Source organism: Caretta caretta, chromosome 7, assembly GCF_965140235.1.
Source record: "Caretta caretta isolate rCarCar2 chromosome 7, rCarCar1.hap1, whole genome shotgun sequence".
Taxonomy (NCBI): domain Eukaryota; kingdom Metazoa; phylum Chordata; order Testudines; family Cheloniidae; genus Caretta; species Caretta caretta.
In genome coordinates, this window is record NC_134212.1 from 56,924,194 (window position 1) to 56,945,232 (window position 21,039).

The window sequence follows — 21,039 nt, forward strand, 5'->3', positions numbered from 1 at the left end:
GTAAGTTGATTTATGACCTTAGATACTAACTGGATACATTTAAGAGTGGTAGGCCTGACTTATTAGTGGACTGGAGGCTCAATTATTGTCTTTGTCTGCAGAAATGGCAAGATTTCCTTTTTGTGTGCTTCTTAGGTTTGAAGAATAATTGTGTAGTATATTTTATTTCAGTGGGTTTTTTGGGTTGGAAGAAATAGCAATACAATTATTCACACACAAAGCGAGAGGTCCATCCCCCAAGGAACTTACAATCTAAGTTGAACATCCCATACAATTCATTGCAAGGATGAAGCTAATAATAGTAAAAGACACTTTTAGATGCACTGTTTTTGTGTATAGCTTTATATATATATTTTTTGTGTAACGAGTGGTAGTTCTTCCTACTTCAAAAAATCAGTCTGTTTCCAAGCACCTAAATTCTCTAATACTTCTGTTGTGTGCTTAATTAAGGAGGGAACAGTTGGCTTGGCTTGTACTTGTAGTTGTCTTGGCTTCTTGGCAAGTCACACTTCATACTGTTGGGAGAATGGCAACTGTTATTTGTAAGATTGCTACACTGATACTTTATGGCACTGTATAAATAAATGGTGCTTTATGGGCAAGGTGTGATCTCTCCCCCAGAGGGTTTACAGTCCAAGGTACAAGAGAGTTAAGTTGCTCTCTTAGACAAGAGCTGCTCCTGTCTTCCGGGATGTTGGAGTTGTCCAGGTACCAGTTTGAGTGCTTCCTGTTTTTAGGGTTTGTTGGTAGTATAGCGAGGAAGTGTGATAAACATCTTACTGGAATGATTGAAGTTGTTGTCTTATCATTTTACTCTTGAAGACTCCAGGCTTAATTAAATATTGTGGGATAGGATATTATGGCTTTCTAATTATGAAGTTTTTTGAATGACGAGGAAGAGATGTATGTTTCGTTGTGTTTTGGTGGAGATTATTTTTGCATCTTTGGTTCCTGCTAGATGAAAGTACTGATCAAAACTAGTTTTCTGATAGCAAGGTGGAGAGAGTGCTCGTAGCAAACACTATTACCAATAAACACACATCTGCTTTAAATAAAGTAATGAGTGACCAGGAAACTTGGTGGAATCTGATGCTCCATCTTTATCTCATCTCTTTCTGAGATGCAGGGGGAGTCTTTGTCTTTTAATTTGCTTATTCAGTGGCCTAAGACTGAAACTGATAACTTATTTCACAATAAGAACAGGAGTACTTGTGGCACCTTAGAGACTAACAAATTTATTTGAGCATAAGCTTTCGTGGGCTAAAACCCACTTCATCGGATGCATGCAGTGGAAAATACATTAGGAAGAGAGAGATATATACACACACGCACGGAGAACGTGAAACAATGGGTGTTATCATACGCACTATATCGAGAGTGATCAGTTAAGGTGAGCTATTACCAGCAGGAGAGAAGAAAAAAAACTTTTGTAGTGATAATCAAGATGGGCCATTTCCAGCAGTTGACAAGAACGTGTGAGGAACAGTAGGGGAAATAGTTTTACTTTGTCTAATGACACATCCACTCCCAGTCTTTATTCAAGCCTAATTTAATGGTGTCCAGTTTGCAAATTAATTCCAATTCAGCAGTCTCTTGTTGGAGTCTGTTTTTGAAGTTTTTTTTGTTGTAATATTGCTGCTGAATTGGAATTAATTTGCAAACTGGACACCATTAAATTAGGCTTGAATAAAGGCTGGCAGTGGATGTGTCATTACACTAAGTAAAACTATTTCCCCATGTTTATACTTGCATATAGTATACAGTTGATTTAATACATTTTAAAGGTGACCTGGAATGCTTCCAAAAAGTCTAGAGGTCACCATTCAGTAACAAACTGCCTGCAAATAAGTACATTATTAAAATGGGAGTTAATTTTTTTCCCTTTTCACTCTTTGTGGAAGACAAGAGTTCAGAAGTTTAAGAAAATTAACATAATCCACTCCTGAAAAGGAATACCACTCTGTTTACAAGTCAGCATGTCATCAGCAGTTGCATGAGAGAAACAGTACTGAACTTGGATCTTGAAAGGTAATGCTTGAGTACTTGAACATTTACTCAAAAACCACTAGCTGGAGGAAGGTACAAAAGTCAAGTCAAGCATTACAAAAGGAGAGAAAGATGGGGATATAGCCCCCAATCTGCCAGCAGCATCAGGAATGTGGTAAGGAGCCTAATGCTCACTTCAGTTGTTGAGTGCTATACTTCCCACCTTCCCTCAGCTTTCTGCAAAGATGGATTGTTAATGCTGTGCCAGTATAACCTTTCAAGTTGCTGGTAGAGAGCGGGGAACCACTTCTGGCTTTCTCTCACATGTTGTATGGTTTTTCTTTGCTCCCTCCTCATTTCTCCTTCCCCATCCCTAAAATCTCCTGTGTACCTCTGCTACTTCCCAAGTAAAGTGAAACTGACAAGTAGCTGGTTAGTATTATTGCTGGACATGCAGTAGTGAAGCTGACCAGATATTTATCATTGATTGCTGCAGATGTAATACAAAAGAATACAAGGCTTTCCATTTTATGTAGCTTTGACTTGTTAATAAAGTGGCATGATGGAACGAAAGTATTCAATCTTTTGTCAAAACACGGTGACTTAAATGCATAAATCAGAATAAAACATATTTTTAAGCACTCGTGACTCAAGCACTCTACATGTGGGTTTGTAGTTAATTCTTTCTAGGCCCAACTAGCCGTATGGTAGTTAACTATTCATAATTATTGTGTTTAAGGACTTTTGTTCATTTGTTGAAATGAAAAATATCTAACTCTCATCTACCAGTTACTTTGACTGCACAATAAAAAATGCACTTATGACTAATTGACATTTGATTCCCCTTTCCACTCAAAGTAACATAAATATTTGTTCCATTTGTGCACATCTCAGCCTTGTGAGAACACTTCATTCTTGCATATTTATGGGGCCTGAATTTTAGCTCTTAAATAGGATTGAAAATGGGATTTGCCATGTACAAATACAATTATATGCACCTATTCCTGGCTTGAAAACCGGATCCACGTGGTTAGATGAATTGATGATATAGTCATCAATATATTGAAGTTTGGAGAAAAGGCTAGAGGTAAACTATTTTAGTCCTGTGAAGACTGTTAAAAGCACAATAAAAAAATAGTCAAGGTTAGCATTTTACCGAGTGATAACTTAAACACTTTTGAGTCTTAGTTTTGTGAGTCCATCCCAATATCTGACCATTACTGGAGACGTTTATCTGAGTATATATTAAGAGTATTGGAATTATTATGATAGAGCTTGAAAAAACTTTAGACAGCTACTGGCTGGGGTACTACATTTAGTGACCAGAGGTAGCTACAAGAGGTGAGGTTTTAATTGCTTTTACAGAGAAGTCCAGGGCAAAACCCTGTTGAGAGGGCTACCCTCATTGCTACTTCTAGTTATTAAGATGGAGGGTACTTGTGTTCTACCAAGGTACAATTTATGCACCCTGTATGCAGTCTTTGGTAAATTTATACAGTTGCAGATAAAAAAGATAAAGGAGTTTATCTTTAATGCTTTTTGTAAGTTACTATGCTTCCAATTTCTGGGAGTGTTACCTGTGAAGGGCCACTGATGCTTCGTACCCTCATGCCAAATATTTGTTTAAATGCCTAAGAGGAGCAGGCATAGATTTCTCCTTTTCTCTCCCCCCTTCCCCCAAATATTTGTCCTATGTGATGCTCTTTTAATTGTCTGATTCAAAGAGCAGATGGTGTTGGACCCCTCCTTTCTGAACTCCACAAATGTACCATTGCCTCTCTAAATAACATGAAGAATGGATGTGCTTAATTTTCCTGAGGTAGACTTCTCATATGTTTCAATATGTTTTCTTTTAGTACCAAGATAAAGAAGAAGTCGTTCTTTGGATGAATACAGTAGGACCTTATCACAATCGCCAAGAGACATACAAATACTTCTCTCTTCCCTTTTGCGTGGGATCAAAAAAAAGCATCAGTCATTATCATGAAACACTAGGAGAAGCACTTCAAGGAGTTGAATTGGAATTTAGTGGTCTGGACATTAAATTTAAAGGTAAGCATTCTAAGATATATTAAAAAATCCCCTACATTGAATCTCTGAATTAAAAACTCCTGGGTAAGAAACACCTTCAGTTCCCTTGACTAGTAGATTTCTTATTGCTGATCACAACTCTGTATGAAAACAGAGGCCTTTATTACAAATGGTCTCTTAAACACTGGATTTCTTTCTCTCTCATTCATCTTTAAAGATATTTCCCTGCAGCAGCTAATAAACTTTTGTGGTAACTGATTATGGCCATTCAAATGTTGAATGTGGACAGGATTGAAGAAAATCAAAGAATGCTCAGTATGAAAGTAGAGTATATTGCTTTTATTTTTGAAGGTTAAAAAGTTTTCAAAATATAATAGTGCAGCTCTTAATTTATGTAGAGAGTACATATAAAATGACTGCCCGATACCACATATTGGCACAGGTAGATATCAGAGGGGCTTCTCTTTGCTTTTCTGTATTATTGAAAACAGGACAACTCAGACATATGAGATATTTAGCCATATATCCTCTTTAGAAAAACTTAGTGTAGAATATAAACAATGTTTTGAGGTTGATTTTGAAGGAAAACTTGTTTTGTAGAACAGAGCATATTCTGTGGCTTTAATCTTACTCTTTAAACTTGTGTGTGTTCTGGTAATACTGTTCCTACTGGTGTGTAAAATTGGAATTATGGTGTTGCTGTTTTTACTGTTGGGGTAGACATGAGCTGTGGACCTCTTCCAAATGCTCTTCAGCATAATAAAGGAAGAACTTGTAAGTGAGAATGTGGGTACTACTGTGACTAGATTTTTTTCAAGTATGCTGAGCACATGCAGCTCTCCTGGGGTGGTGCAGCACTTTTGAAAGTCTTGTCAACAACATTAATTTTGGGCTATTCTATCCATCTTGTTTAATCTTCCAGTTGTAAAAGCTTCACTATTGATTTTTTTTTTTTTGCCCAGTATTTTTATAAAAATAAAAGTTGATAAAACACAAAATTGAAAAACCAAAAAAGTGAGAGGTCTACTTTCTATAACAATTCAGACTGAAAGCACTGCTACCATTAATTTTCCTTATATAGGCAATGTTTGAACCTTTATTGCATATAAAGTTAAAAATAAATTGGAATTGGGTTTAGGGGAGGGAAATGACATGAAGTTCCACAGTTAAGATTGATCACTTTCCAGTTAAATGAATAGAAAGAAATAATGGGACTACTACATTTAAAATAATGATCAACAGGATAATTAATGTCTTACTGCCTCTTCTGAATGATATTGTATGAACTCCTAGCTTCTACAGTGAATCTCTAAAACTAAATGTGAAATTGCACAATACATGGGTTACATGTAGCTACAAAACTGACTTAACTTGTTTCAGAGTAACAGCCGTGTTAGTCTGTATTCGCAAAAAGAAAAGGAGTACTTGTGGCACCTTAGAGACTAACCAATTGCTTTGGATAGGCTATTACCAGCAGGAGATTTCCACAGTATGCATCCGATGAAGTGAGCTGTAGCGCACGAAAGCTCATGCTGAAATAAATTGGTTAGTCTCTAAGGTGCCACAAGTATTCCTTTTCTTTTTGACTTAACTTGGTAGAAGTTCCACTTTGAAAAGGTTTATTCTAGTCTTTTGTAAAACTGATCATTGCTGATGGTAAAATCTTTATCTACAGAGACACAAAGCACAATGAAGTTACTTAAGAAAAATAATAGAAAACGTGTACTATTAATTAACAGTAGATCATTGGTCTTTTAAAGTCCTTTCAATATCAGGAATCATTTGCTGAGGCAGGTCAGTTTTTTAGCATAGCTACTCTTAACTTGTCTGGTAAATCTTCATAACTTATGAAGAGTTTACAGAGCAGCTTGGTCTGATAAGCTAAGCAATGCAGATGACCATGCATGGTTTAAGTTTCAAAGCATTTTATTGACGAGTGAGAAACTGCTATGAGTCTGCTTGAAAAATGTCTTCAATTTCTCTCTAGAGGACTAAGCATACCAGCAAAAAGCAGATATAGATGGGAATATGGAGGGTGCACGTGAGGTCCAGAGGCAGCATACTGCTGAGGAGGCTAGCCCCACAAGTGCTGGGAGGGGAGAAGTTACAAGGATTTCTGTTGGGTCATTATCATTGGGCCATGCTGTGATGGCTCCATTTTCATACTGGATTTCTTGCTTTCATATGGCTGGAAAATAGAGGCTCTCTTCTGCTTCCTTTGGCTGTTGGAAAGGAGGAGTTTTCTTGTGCACTCTCCTGAGGGTCAGGTAGGGAAAGGATTCTACTATTCAAACTTTCCACCACAGCATCATGGCTGGGAATGGTCTCTACTGCTCTCTCCAGTTCTTCTGCAGTTGCTTAGAACTTTCCCAAGAAGAAGCCTGAGACTCAGAGGAGTGTTCACACTTTCACTTGCTACTCTTCATAATACTGTACCAGCAAAACTGACTGTTCACTCAGCATAGTCTTGTCACGTGTCAGCAGCCACAGACGCACTTGGAAAGATAACACTGCATTGGTTTAGGTTCACTTGGTGTTTGAAGATTATGATTAGCCCACGAGGGCTAGAAACTCCAGTATTAAAACATTAAGAATCTAAAAGTGAAACTGACTTTATAGTTATTTTTGTTCGCCAAGCTGAAAATGCAATACGTCAATAAAGCAAAAAGTGGACTTACACTATTAAGATTGAAATATTAAGGTGCCAGTGGTTATTTGCAATTTTAGTTGAGTGTCTCTTTAAGAAGAGATAAAATGCAAGATGGAGTTCAGTGTCCCAAAATCTTGACTATTGCCAAAATCTAACTGAAGCTCCCAAGGCTATGTAAAAGCCTTTACGTAAACTGATCTATTTCCTTGGAGTTTCTAGCAGAAGCAGTGAATCCCCAAAATATAGCTTAACTTACCGTCTGCTTCACTACTTGACTGCTCATTTCTGCACTTGTGAATTTATAAATTAGCTGCCATTGTTTGATGGCAGTCACTGGCACAGGTAGTAAGGGTCACTTAACATAGGGAACACACCATCAGGGCCTCGTTCACCTTCACATCTACCAATGTGATATATGCCATCATGTGCCAGTAATGCCCCTCTGCCATGTACATTGACCATACTGGACAGTCTCTATGCAAAAGAATAAATGGACACAAATCAGACGTCAAGAATTATAACGCTCAAAAACCAGTCAGAGAACACTTCAACCTCCCTGGACACTCAATTACAGACCTAAAAGTGGCAATTCTTCAACAACAAAAACTTCAAAACCAGACTCCAATGAGAAACTGCAGAACTGGAATTAATTTGCAAACTGGACACCATCAAATTAGGCCTGAATAAAGACTGGGAGTGGATGTGTCATTACGCAAACTAAAAACTATTTCCCCATGCTGATTTCCCCCCCCCTACTGTTACTCAACCTTCTTGTCAACTGTTTGAAATGGGCCATCCTGATTACCACTATAAAAGTGATTTTTCCTCCTCCTGATAATAGCCCGCTGTAATTGATTTGTCTCGTTAGAGTTGGTAAGGCAACCCCCATCTTTTCATGTTCTCTCTCTCTCTCTTTCTCTCTCTCTGTGTGTGTGTGTGTGTAGATATATATATCTCCTACTATATTTTCTACTCCATGCATCTGATGAAGTGGGTTTTAGCCCAAATAAATTTGTTAGCCTCTAAGGTGCCACAAGTACTCCTCATTCTTTTAACATAGTCAGACTTAACCTAGGGAGTGGAAACCACTACCACTTCCTCTGTCAGGTAAGGTAGCTCTTACTTCCCTGGCTGATAAAAGGGGAAAAAGACAGATTAGGCTTTTCCTTTTCAGTGGGTTAAACACTAGTTATTTACTAAGCCACTTTGGTAGGAAACACTAGTGGAAATGGGTGGATAAAAGCAGTCGTTTTCAAACCTTTTTTTCTGGTGATCCAGTTGAAGAAAATTGTTGATGTCCACGACCCAACGGAGCTGGGGATGAGGGGGTTGATGTGTGGGAAGGGCTCAGGGCTGGGGCAGAGGATTGGGGTTCAGGGTGGGGCTGGGAATGAGGGGTTCAGAGTTTGAGGGGGGTTCTGGGCTGGGCTGGAGGTGCATGCTATGTGGTGGGGATGAGGGATTTGGGGTGCAGGAGGGGGGTTCCGGGTTTGGGGGGGGGCTCAGAGCTGGGGCAGGAGTTTGGGGTGTGGGAAGGAGTCAGGACTCTGGGCAGGGGATGCAGGCTCTGGAGTGAGGCCAGGGATGAAAGGTTTGGGGTTCAGGGTAGGGCAGGGGATCAGGGTGCGGGCTTACTTCGGGCAACTCCCAGTTAGCGGCGGTGTTGAGGCAGGCTTTCTGCCTGTCCCTGTGCCATGGACCGCGTTGCTCCCCAGAAGTGGCAAGCAGCAGGTCTGGCTCCTAGGCGGAGACGTGCAAGTGACTCCATGCTGCTCTCACCTGCAGGCACTGCTCCTCCCCTCCTCTCCCCCCAGCTCCCACTGGCCGAGAACTACCAATGGGAGTGTGGAGCTCTGTTGTGTCATCTTCCTTCCTTCCTTCCTCCCCCCACCACCACTTAGGAGCTGGACCTGCTGCTGGCTGCTTCCGGGGCGCAGCGCAGTGTCGGCACAGGCGGGGACTAGCCTGCCTCAGGCTGGCAGCACCGCCGACGGGACTTTTAGCGGCCCGGTCGGTGGTGCTGACCAGAGCTGCCGTGACCCAGTGCCTTACATTCTGCAACCCAGTACTAAATCGAAAACTGCTGGATAAAAGGATGGTCTATCCTTTAGGTAAGACTTGGAAAGATGATTGTTGTGACTTGGGGGTGGAGGGGGAAGGTAGTTAGTTACAACTCATTCTCTGCACATGCCAAAAAGAGTTCCTAGAGTAAGAGAATTCTGATATTTAAGATAAACCTTGCAAAGGACACAGAGGTCAAAGAAACAGCGGTCCCCCCGGCACTTTCAGGAGCCCCACTCTCTAGGATCACTAAACCAAATAAGATGATGACATGAAATCTTATTCTTTGCTATGTAAGCTCTTTTCCTCTGCCCCTCCATAATACTAAAGAAGGGACACGTGCTTAAAAGAAATAATGTTCTGACTTTAGCTAGATAATCTGAAACATTCCTAATATTTCCCTTTAAAATTGCTAAAACAGATGTACTGGGATCTTGCATTCATTATTATGAACTTCATGTGACTTAGACTTGAAAAATCTATTTAAGGCTGGTCAGTGGAAAGCTGTCTTTGAGTGTGGAGATCTATACCATCAACTTCTGTGGAAATGAAGTTTTGCTTAACAGGCAGAATGTTTTAAGATGGTGAAAACCTACCATACCAAAGGCAGACCTAGGGAGTTTTGTCTTCCTGAATCAGCAGACAGAACTCCAGTGTTGCTGCTGCTGCTTATATATCCTTAAGCTGCTGCAAAATGAAGTTAGTCATAATTGCTGCTATTTATAACCCTAAAGGCAACAGTGAGGGTGTCAAAAATCATGTTATTTTTATGCTACTGCTTGAGAGAGCTCTGAGCAGCAGCAGAGGGCATACAGAAAAGTTTGGGACTATTGTAGAATAGAGGAATCCTCTTTTTCAGAGCAACCAAGAGTTTTTAGAATCAATAGGGTAGTGAAAATTCTCACCCCTTGCAGTACCTAGAAGGCTTTAGAGGGGAGGAAGTTGGCAAAGCTCTTTCTTCCTTCTGTCATCTAAGGGGTGTGTGTGATGCTTAATTCAGATATCTAGCAGGCAGAACCGAATACAAAAGATGGACCATTCTTCAACACGACCCAGTCCCCCAAACCTGTTCCACTATCTTGGTTAAAGTTGCAATAGCCTTCCCTCTTCCAGCAGTTGGGGATAATGGGTTGAGGTTCTGGGTAGCCAAATGTCTCCAAAATAAGACTCTCTATTTCCTAATCTAAAGTGAAAAACAATGAGGGGCATTGTGTCAGGGCAGGGGTAAACCCCTTTAAGGCCCTGCCATAATGCTGGCTGCAGCCTGCTCTTTGGCCAGGAGTAGAGAGACTGGTATACAGCAGGGAGCCTAGCTGCAAGCCCTAATGAGGGCTGGCTCAGAGTAGTAACATGCTGAGCTAAGTACTGACAGCTGGGCTGAGGCCTGGGCAAACCTCAGTGGGGGGGCTAGCCTGGGAGGAGACAGGAGGGTGGTATAACGGTCTCCTTACCAAAGAAGGAAGCCTCAAAAGCAGGAGACCCTGGGGAGGGTCTGGGGGGCACTAGCTGTTGGGGGATCTGGGAACTGCATGAACACTGTAAATAAAGACACTTGGGTGATCCAGCAAAAGAAGGTGTGGAAGATTCTTTATTATACAGTACCAGCCTAAACACAGGGTGCAGGCTCAAGAGGGAGGAAGCCTGTGGAGACCTGGTGACAGGCATAAATGGCAAAATGTAATTAGATTTTATAACTTTGTTTTAACAATTTAAAGCATTGTTGCTAACACAAGGAAAGACACTTATGTGTTAACATGATTTTTAAATTGACCCTATCCTTTAGACGAATCTGCTGATACCAGTCAATGATACTGGCAACCACCCTAGAAAACAATCCTTTTGTTACTAATTTACTATATTTACAGATCATGGATTTTACTAAATATGAATGAAAACAATATTTTATCTGACTAATTTTCTGCGTCATCCCCGTTAGCAAGAGCACACCATAGATATGGGAACAGCTTGGAAAAGAAGTCAGTTTGTGTGACTTGGTGGTTACCAGTACAGGTGGGGATTTTCTTCTTTCTCTATCTCAGGCAGGCACATGAGAATATTTGTGCCCTTTCATTGTGTATTCTACTTTCCCTTTTTCCCCCACGCTGTTTCTTGACTTCCAGAAGATTAGCCATACACCAAGTCAGTTACTGATGCTCTTCTCTCTCATCTCAGGTTTTTTGGTCGGTGAGGATGGCTCTTTTATTTTCATGACTATGGGAACAGCAGTGGGTTGTTTTGTGGTCTATCAGACTGTTGCTTCCATCATAAATGTTTCTGTGTAGTATGAGAACAGAAACTTTTCCTGTTGGAATGGAAGTAGTGGCTTCAGTAACCTTAGAAGTTTTTTTTTTAATAGTGGGGAAAACAGCTTTGCCAAGGGAAGGAAATGGGCTCTTTCAACCACCCAGTATTTCAGCCTGCCGAGATTAGGAGTTCTTTCCCATAGAGACATAAAAAGGGCTATAAAGCCTGACTCCCACCATCATTGCCAGTGTTAATCAGGCTGGTTTAGACCTGGGTCATTGTGTCCCTATGTAGGGAAGTCCCTTCCAGTCTTGAGTCTAGTCCCCTGCTTTCGGAGGCAACCCTGTCACAGAATTTTGTTTGTAAATTTTGTTTATAATTTTGTTTGTTTCCAAGCGCCATCTTAAAACTTGTGTGGTTTGCCCCCACTACTCCTATTGGAAAGCTGTTCCAGAACCTCCTTGATGGTTAGAAACCTTCTTCTAATTTCTAAATGTATTCATGGCCAGTTTATGCTGATTTGTTCTTGTGCCAACATTCTTTGCATGTCATACTCTTCCCATCCTCAAGAAAGCTGGATATGCAGGTTGAACAATCCATTCGTTTCTGTCCTCTGTCCTGTTTAGAGATCTCTTTATAGTCAAAAACCTTATTTGATCATTGCAGAACCTTCTCTTTCCCTATTATATCTCTGAAGAAATGGGCTCAGAATCAGGATCTGGTGCCTTCACATAAGTCTTTCTCAGAGGTCTCTGAATACCTTCTCGGACATTTCTGTAAATGCTTTAGTATTGGAGGAAGAGACTTGCTGCAGTGTCCTTCCCTCTCCTCCTTTTAATGGAGAAGAATCAGGAAAAGGTATTTCCCAGATGTGTCAGGGGTGCAACAACTTGTGGACGGGGATTGTAAGTCTCCAAATGTACAGATTTATTTTCTGAATAAATGTGAAAAATGTATGAGTGAAGAAAACTCACTAGGCTAGCTCCCTCTAATACAGATTCAGCAGTGTTGTGACAGCCTATCTGAGATCCTTTACACTGGAAAATAGGGCTTTTCAGAACATGCTTTGAGCTAGGAACAGCTCACATTCAATAACTGTTCATCCAGTTTCTTCACTCTGTTTCTAGACCAGTTTCTTCACTCTGTGTTTTTCCGATCTCTCTGTTCATCTTGGGATGGGGTTTTTCATCCTAATTAAAATGGCTGCCTTTCTAAAGGTGTGTGCAGGTGCTGATACTGTGGAGATGAGCCTTGCATAAATGGCTAGATTTTTCTGAACTTCACCCTCTCAGGTGTCTTTAACACTAAAACTCTTCCTACTAATACCACAATTGCAGATATTTAAGTCCTTGACTTATCCACCCCATTCTGTCTGATATTCAGCTCCTCTGAATCCCATTTTCAGAACTGTCCCTTTGGTTCTGTTTTGAAAAGACCAAACATCCCCAAGCTAACGAGAAGTCAGAAAGGAAATAATGTGCTTTCTCTCTACTTTGAGATTGCTTTGGCTTAGGGTGGAGGGCAGAAGAGTTGTCCAGTTCAGGACAGTGTGGTTTTATATCATTAATGAGCAAGGGAGAGGGTGTGTATTTAAAGCTAGATAGCTATTCTGGAATAACTTCCTGTGCAGGCAAGCCCTGAGGCAGACATTGCTATACTAGTTCCTGTTAATTAACATTTTAAAGTGTTTCTTCACAACCACAAGGTAGTGCTTAGGTTCTGAAATACAACTAAATAACAGAGTCAAGAAGGACAATTATATGCATCAATTTACATGGCTATACTTTAGTAATCTTGCTTATGCATTGTCTGAGTTAATCACTGTATTCAGATGTTTATCATTTGATTAAAAACAAAACTAGTATCTGTGTGTGTACAAATATTGTAATGGACTTGCAGATTCCTGGCATTTACCTTTTTCACACATTTAAAGGTTTGTCTTATAGCAGACAAAGGCCAGGGAGTTCAGAGTTATATTTGAATCTGATGGTGTTGCTGAGCTATGGATATTAGTTAAACCCACTTATGCCTATGCTGAGTTTGAGCCTATATTTTTCTGGGGCATATTCATATTCATATTTTCTGGTTGGCAGGATTTCACCGTAACCCTTTTTAAAGTCAGCTTGGCATAAATTAGAAAAAGCAGTTAGAGTCCCTACGCTTTGGATTTGTCACTAAGGGGGGAATTACATTTTTTCCAAAATAAAACATCATTGGACTTGCTGTGTTGTTGCCATTCTTTGACCATTTTATACTTAACAAGAATCATAATGTTCTACTAATAGATGCTTTTGTTGTGATCTCTGAGCAATTGTTAAACACACACGGGTCAAATTTGGCCTAAAATTACCCTTCAGAAAGGTAAGGACCAACAGAAATGTTTCTGTGAATTAAAAATGAGAACTGAATGGGATCCATTTAAAAAAACAAACAGAACTTTGTGTGTGCCATTTCAGCATCACATTGTGCCAGGCATGAGAACCTGATAGTTAAATGGCCTAAAACTGATCTCAAAGTGGTCTGTCACCCAGAGCTCTTGGTAGCCATTTGCAGAGTGCTGACTGGTTGAATGGCATTGAAGTTGTTGTTTCCAACTACCAGTTAATTTTAGCTGCGCTAAAATAATGTTAACTTCCTAACACCTTCTTTATGTAAGCAAGAACTCTTTACCATGGGGGGATGATGATGATGATTGATATTTATATTGCAGTAGCATCTAGAGGATGCAGGACAAGGTCTCATTGTGCTAGGCATAGTGCAAACAGTGACAGTTCCTGCCCCAAAGAGCTTAGAACCTCAGGCTGGAAACGGGAAGTGTCCTCACTGCCCAGAGTTGGATGAGGAGTTGGTTTGTGAGCTTATCTCCATTAGCTTGTGGTCCACAATATGATAGTTTGAGAACATCTGACCTAAAAAACTCATTTTCACTGTTGATGATTTCACTCAGATTGAATAATGAAAATAGACTCGCATTATGTGAAGTAGATTTTTAGAACTCTAGCTTTAATAATTTAAAGTGTTACTACCAGAATAAGCATTTTAAAAAAAATATGTGCTTTTAACTTGATTCCCTTCAGAAGGAAATGCAAGGCTTGAAATCCAGACATCACATAAAATGTCACTCAGTAACATGGCAGCTACTGAAAGTACTTGCCTGTTAACCACATTTATATATTGAATTTTCAGTAATTCAAATAGCTTTCCAATTTGAAGTTTCAGGTTCACTTCCTTTTCCGTGTGTCGTCTTCTACATTCTTTGTCACCTTCCCATTTTTGTCTTCTCTTCAGTCTGTTTCTTTCCCATTTGCTTTGCTCCCGCTCTATACCAAATAGCTGAAAATACCAAACAGCTGAAAAACATGCTCTTTTTGAAAAAGAAAAGGAGTACTTGTGGCACCTTAGAGACTAACAAATTTACTTGAGCATAAGCTTTCGTGAGCTACAGCTCACTTCATCGCATGCATTCCACTGAAAGCTTATGTTCTAATAAATTTGTTAGTCTCTAAGGTGCCACAAGTACTCCTTTTCTTTTTGTGAATACAGACTAACACGGCTGCTACTCTGAAACCTGTTCTTTTTGCGGTGAGCCATATTGCTAGTGCCAATGGGGATATTTGAATGGGACTGAGTAACTAGTGACTGAGCTTGGAAGTACAGAGCTGGGGTTAGTTATTATCTTTACTTGTAATATTGTATTCTTGTATTTGTGAAATTACCAACTAAATATACTAATGCACATTTAAAATTGCTTGTTGGCTCTGCAAATGTTCCTAACACAAGATGGCCTTTGGGAATGACTGTTAATGTTAGCTTGCTGCTGCTGCTTCATGAGTCCTCACTTAGCCTCTTCAGATAAGAAACTACTGGCAAGTGTGTCTCAATCTGTTTGTGGATAAAGTAGTAATATGGTGATCTAAAACTTTTTTGTTGTTTCTGTGTTTGGGGGAGAATGGAGAAGCAGGGACATTTGTTTAGGTACCTCAGTGCTTGCTTTATTAAGTGTGCTGCTCACATGTTACCTGCCAGAGGATGCATAGCCAATAGGAATTTCAAGCTCTGGAAATATGCGTTTCCCCCCTCTATCTGCTTAATTTGTGTGTTTAATTAGAGCTATCATTAATATGTCATTAACATATTATTTTAATTTCCACAGATGATGTAATGCAGACCACATACTGTGAAATTGACTTGGACAAAGCAAAGAGAGATGCATTTGTGTATGCTATCAAAAATCACTATTGGTATCAGATGTATATTGATGACTTGCCAATATGGGGTAAGTGCTATATGTGCTATAACTTAAATACTTACATCATGTTTGTCAATCGTTGAGTGACTGAGTACTGTGCTGAGAGGATTAATGAGATCACTGTACTTATTGACTAAACTTACTTAAGGGAAACTGACAGCCAACATGCCTCTATGTAGCTTAATAATAATAGGAATGAAAAAGAGGATGTTGAAGGATTGATAACTTTATTGAGGGAACACTTGTGGTGTTGAGTTTCAGTATACTTAAAAACAGTGAAAAGCTGTTTTAACAATTTCTTCCCAAAAATATAGTTTTGCTAATGCTGAGTTTTAAAGGCTAAATGCTTCACTTGGATATGCACATGCAACTAAGTTTTTAGGAGTTGTGTGCCTAACAGGGCCAGAACTTGCTTTGTGGCACTATGCCGCTGGGGCTTGGCACTATACCACTCAGACTCAGCAAGCCGTTTAGTTTTCAGATCACTTTAACTTTGTATTAATAGCCTCTGAGTTTTCTAATTCAGAGCACAATGGCCATTAAGTTAATCTCTAATGTCGTTAAAGGGCTTTATACAGTATTTGGGTGTGTAAAGTGAAATAAATTAATTTTAGTTGCTCCTTGATCTTCAAAAAACTTACCTTGCTCCTTGTCAAGGATAGTAAGCAGTCAAAATCAAGGACAAGAAATAAAGCTAGATTCAGTGTCATTGATCTGAATTTCTGCATGCTTTTTGTTAAGACTCACGTGTAAATGTGGCATCTTCCTTAGCAGCTTCTACGTTCCTAATACATAAAAATTAGTGGAGGAGTTGTGCAGGACAGTGTCTTGGTGTGGTGACTCTTGAGTCAATGGCACTAAACCAGGGATACGTAAATTATCAGTCTGTTCTTTCTGCAGTCTGTCTTGACTCTTTTTTTTTTTTTTTTTTTTTTTTTGGAAGTCCCCCTTCTGAGCAGGGATTTGTTGGACATTCTTAATTTGGTCTAGAAGTTGTGCTTAGATCTTGGATCAAAACTCTTCTTATCCAAATGGTGTCCATCTGTGACATCTCAACTTTCCTCGTACCCCCCCCCCCCCCTTATTTATGCAGGAGAGGTTTTAGATGCCGCTTGTACACTAGTGGCAAACTTTCTTGCCCGCTAAGTTTTGTGTCCACGTTTTTCTGCCAATGCAGATTTCCATCTTCTAATTCAGTCAAATTCTGCCTGTTTACATAGGTGCTTCAGCTCTCATAGTCTGATTATAGAGAGGCGGAAGTACGAGGTGGACCTTAGTGGAGGGAGTGGGAAATCTCGGATCAGTCTAAAGTGACAGAAACAAGGGCTCAGCACAGTTAGTTGAATGAGAGCTTCTCTCCTGCTGGTTATACCAGGCAACTTAATTTCACAGGTCTTACTATGGAGTTGAGGTAGGTGCTCTGTACTTAAAAGGAGGATCAGAGTTGAGTTGATGTAAACTCTAATTTAAAATGTTGTTAACTTTGGAATTAAGAACATAATTATGGCACATCTGCTCAGCAAGCTGTGTTTAGCCCATCAAGAGCTCTTTGGACCAGACCACAGCAACAGAAAACAACTAGGGTAGAGGGGGGTCTTCATTCCGCAGGGTTTCCTAATGCCAGATGGGGCTATTCCCTATATCTTCTTAGGGTCTACTTATACTCCCAGAAGATCTTGGGGATAAAGTGGCTCTTTCCCTAGAGGATTCCATGGTTGTCTGTCATTCCCTTTCCTCTCCCCCAGAAAAGAAAAAGTACAAGAAGACAGCCTTATGAAACTGGATGTAAGCGCAAGGAAAAAGTGTGTCAAGTTTCACATAAACCTTGTGTTCAGGTGAATTATTTTTTGTCAGTTACAACACGAAGTTTTCTGCCCCTTCCCGGGAGGGATGTATGTGACTGTAGTTTAATAATAATAACAATAAAAAGACCAAGCCACTAGCCAGGATCCCTTTTGATAGTCAATATCCTGCATGATACTGCCCAACGCTCACTCAGATGTTCTGCCCGCATCCTTAGCTCCTTCCCAGAGGCTCACAGCATTATAGATTTGGTCATGATTACTACCTTCAGGAGTGAAAGCTTAAAATATGTATTTTTCTGAGCACTTAACATTTCTCTAATAAACCATTAATATTTGGTCAACTGCCACTCTGGTTACTAGCTATTTCTAGTGTAATTCAAAGCTTTTCATGTATGTTTAGTACCTATCTGATAGGAAATTTAAGAGAGTTTAATGACAATGCAATATGTGAGGCAGTAAACTTCTTGGGTGGGTGATTGATTAAATTACTTGTTGCAATGATCCTCCAGTACAGTTAATGCAATTCTTATGATCTATTGGGAAAATCCTTCATTAATTTAAAACATAAGTTAAAATGTTCTTGTTGGAAGTTTGAAAGTTCTTCTTTGAGTGATTGCTCATATCGATTACAATTAGGCGTTTGCCGCGGGGCTTGCACAGTCGTGGGAAAGTTTTTCCCCTAGCAGCACCCTTCGGGTCGGCTGTGGAGCCCCTGGAGTGTTGCCTTCGTGGCGCTCAATATATGACCCTGCTGACCCGGCGTGCTCTCAGTTCCTTTTTACCGCGTGTGACAGTCGTTGGAACTGTGGCATCTTGCTTAGCAAGTTCTCCACGTTTCCCTAGCTCTTGTTTCTCGTTCTTATACCTTTTTATTTAGTTATTATAGTTTATTTTCGTAGCAGTTAGGCTGGGGGGGTTTACCCACCGTCCCGACCGCTTTTTCTTGGGAGGGCTTTCATGCCCAAGTCCCAAGGGTTCAAGTCCTGATCCAAGCCCATGCCAATGAGCAAACCCCACAACACTTGTCTGAAGTGTCTGGGGGAGGCTCACCAAGACGATAGGTGCAGGATTTGCAACGGGTTTTGCCCTAGAACCAAAAAGGAGGGAGACTTTCGCCTTGAGCAGCTCCTTATGGAGGCAACACTTAGACCTCAGCCTTCTTCGGCGTGGCAGGACCTGGCATCGAGTTCTTCCATGCGTAGCACAGCGGGGCAGATGGACTTTGGTAGAGACCCGCGGCACTGGCGCTGAAACCCGCAGGATTGACCCGACACCACTCCCATTCCCTGGTACCGAAGTGGCCCTGGAAGCAAGGGCGGAGTGGCTCTTCATCCCAGAGGCCCACCCCCCCTGGCGCCGGCCAATGGGACACGTCTTCGAGAGGGGCACCCAGTGCCGAAGCCTGCGGAAGTGGCACAGTTGACTTCAGTCCCGCAGGATGGACTGTTGAGTCAGTTTCCGTTGGACTCCCCGATCCACAGCATTGAGGAGATGCAGTTACCGTCCACTCCGGACACCTTTGCGGCTGCAAGGGACCTCATTGCCATGACGGTGCCAAGGTCGCCTATGATTTGCGCCAAACCTCTTGTACCACAACGTATGGCACCGTCTCGAGGCAAGGCAGCTATGATTTCACCGTCAGCACCGTTGATTGAGTCCTGGCACTGGTCAAACTCGTGGCACTACTCCAGATCGTGCCAGCCCTCCCAATCAAGAAGCTGATACGCACGTCGGTCACCTTCACGGAGCAGGTCCTGGATCTGGCACCAGCCTCAGCACTGCTCAACGACCCCGTATAGTTCCAGGTTGCGGCTCGGCTCCCCAGCCTCACGGCTCCGCTCCCCGGCTCAGCTTCACTCGGCACCGCCCTGGACTTCGCGGTCCCAATCCCGTTCCTTGGGCTCGGAGGTGGGGTCTAGGTACTTGGAATGGGACCGTCCCCAGTCAGCCCATGGACGCTCTTGAGGTGGGGGCAGGGCTGTGGCCTGCATAGTGGCAGGGACCAGCTCAGTGGCCATTCTGGACTCCGTGGGTATACAACCAGTCCCAGGGTGCCCAGTCTAAGGCTCCCAATCGGCCACGTCTGAACCAAGGATGCCGGAGGCCTAAGCCAGTCAGCCCACCCCTAGGGGTGGCTGAGGAGGTGCCGTGCCTGCTTCCCCCCCCCCCCCCCCGAACCAACTCCAACTCAGGTCCCTGAGCCGCAGGCAAACAGCAAAGCAGGTTATCAGGCTCCTGATGAGCAGTAGGGTCGGGAAGACCTGGTTCCCCCATTCGCCTCCCTGGATGAGGCTGTCACAGGCACTTCCATCTCTAGGCTGCCTCCCATAGACAGCCATGCCCACCAGGACCTTCTGCGCAGGGTGACGTGAATGTGGGCCTGCAGGCCGAGGAGGTGGTAGAGTCAGAGGAGCTGATAGTAGACATTCTGGCCCCAGAAGGTCCTTCGAGGGTGGCTCTGCCCCTCATCAAAACTATACAGGCCAATGCTAAGACTATCTGGCAGACTCTGGCCTCCATCCCCCCTACAGCCAAAGGGATCGAGAGGAGGTACTTATTGCCCTCAAAGAGGTACAAATACCTCTTTATGCACCTGCAGCCCTGCTTGCTGGTGGTTGCAGCTGTAAATATGAGAGAGGGGCAGCAGGCCCCAGCGCCCAAATCCAAGGAGGTCAAGCGTCTGGACTTATTTGGCCCCAAGGTGTACTCTACCTGGGGGGCCCCAGCTCAGGATTGCCAACCAGCAGGCAGTCCTGAGCCGATATAACTTCAAATTCTGGAACTCAATGCTTAAGTTCAAGGAGTTTGTGCCATCTGAGTCCAGAGAGGAGTTTGGGGCTATAGTAGAGGAGGGCAAGGCACAGACCTCTTTACAGGCCTCACTGGATGATGTGGACTCAGCCGCGAGTACCTTGTCCTCAGGTATTGCCATGAGGCACACCTCTTGGTTGCAAGCCTTGGGCCTACCGCCTGAGATTCAGCAGACAACGCAGGACCTGCCCTTTGATGGGGCAGGCCTGTTTGCGGATCAGACTGACTCTCGGCTGCATAGTCTAAAGGACTCAAGGGCGACTATGAAGTCCTTGGGTAAGCACACCCCAGCAACCCAACGGAAGCACTTCAAACCCCAACAGCCGTGGCAGCACTCCTACCCTTCTCAGCCGAGGCAGGACTTTTACAGGTGGAGGGGAAGGAATGGCAGAAGGAAGCCTTCCAACCCACCGTCCAGACAAGGCCAGGGCCCGACCAAACCATCGTTGGCTTCCAAGCAGGCCTTTTGAAGGGACGCCCAAGGACAGTGCACCAGACTCACCCCTGGATCCTTCCCCACACTTTTTGAATAGTTTGTCCCACTTCTACCATGCATGGTCCCAAATAACCTCGGACTGCTGGGTCCTCCACACAGTGGAAGCAGGATACTCTCTCCAGTTCTCCTCCTATCCTCCCTCCTTCCCCGTCCCTCTTCAGGGAACCCCTCACGAGCAACTCCTTTTCCAGGAGGTGTGGGTGCTCCTCGCCATAGGAGTGGTGGAGGAGGTTCCTCCGGACCTAAGGGGTAAGGGATTCTACTCCTGATACTTGATAATCCCCAAGGCCAAGGGGGGTCTCAGACCCATCCTGGACCTGCGTGGGCTCAACAAATTCATGGTAAAGTTGAAGTTCTGCATGGTCTCCCTATCCACCATTATCCCATCTCTGGATCTGGGAGACTGGTATGCTGCCCTTGACATGAAGGACGCGTACTTTCACATAGTGATTCGTCCAGCGCACAGGCGCTTCCTGGTCAACCACAAACATTACCAATTCACTGCCCTTCCATTTGGCCTTTCAACAGCCCCCCGAGTGTTCACCAAGTGCATGTCGGTTGTGGCTGAGAATTTTCTCTTGGAGTGCTGGGAATGACAGAAACTGGATTTTCAGTAACTGGAACCTCTTAGCATTGTTTTAGTGATTCTTTGTGCTGAATACTGCATTCCTGCTGTTATTCATCGGCCTTAACATCGGTTCAGCTG

General features: G+C 42.5%; 1 protein-coding gene across 1 annotated transcript in view; it reads left to right on the forward strand.

Annotated features, from left to right (window-relative positions):
- TM9SF3 (transmembrane 9 superfamily member 3) overlaps positions 1 to 21,039 on the forward strand; it is an 83,791-nt gene that overhangs the window by 11,522 nt on the left and 51,230 nt on the right. The window contains exons 2-3 of the mRNA XM_048858812.2: positions 3,843 to 4,038; positions 15,126 to 15,248. Coding sequence (XP_048714769.1) covers positions 3,843 to 4,038; positions 15,126 to 15,248 — 319 coding nt within the window. The remainder of the gene's footprint in view (positions 1 to 3,842; positions 4,039 to 15,125; positions 15,249 to 21,039) is intronic.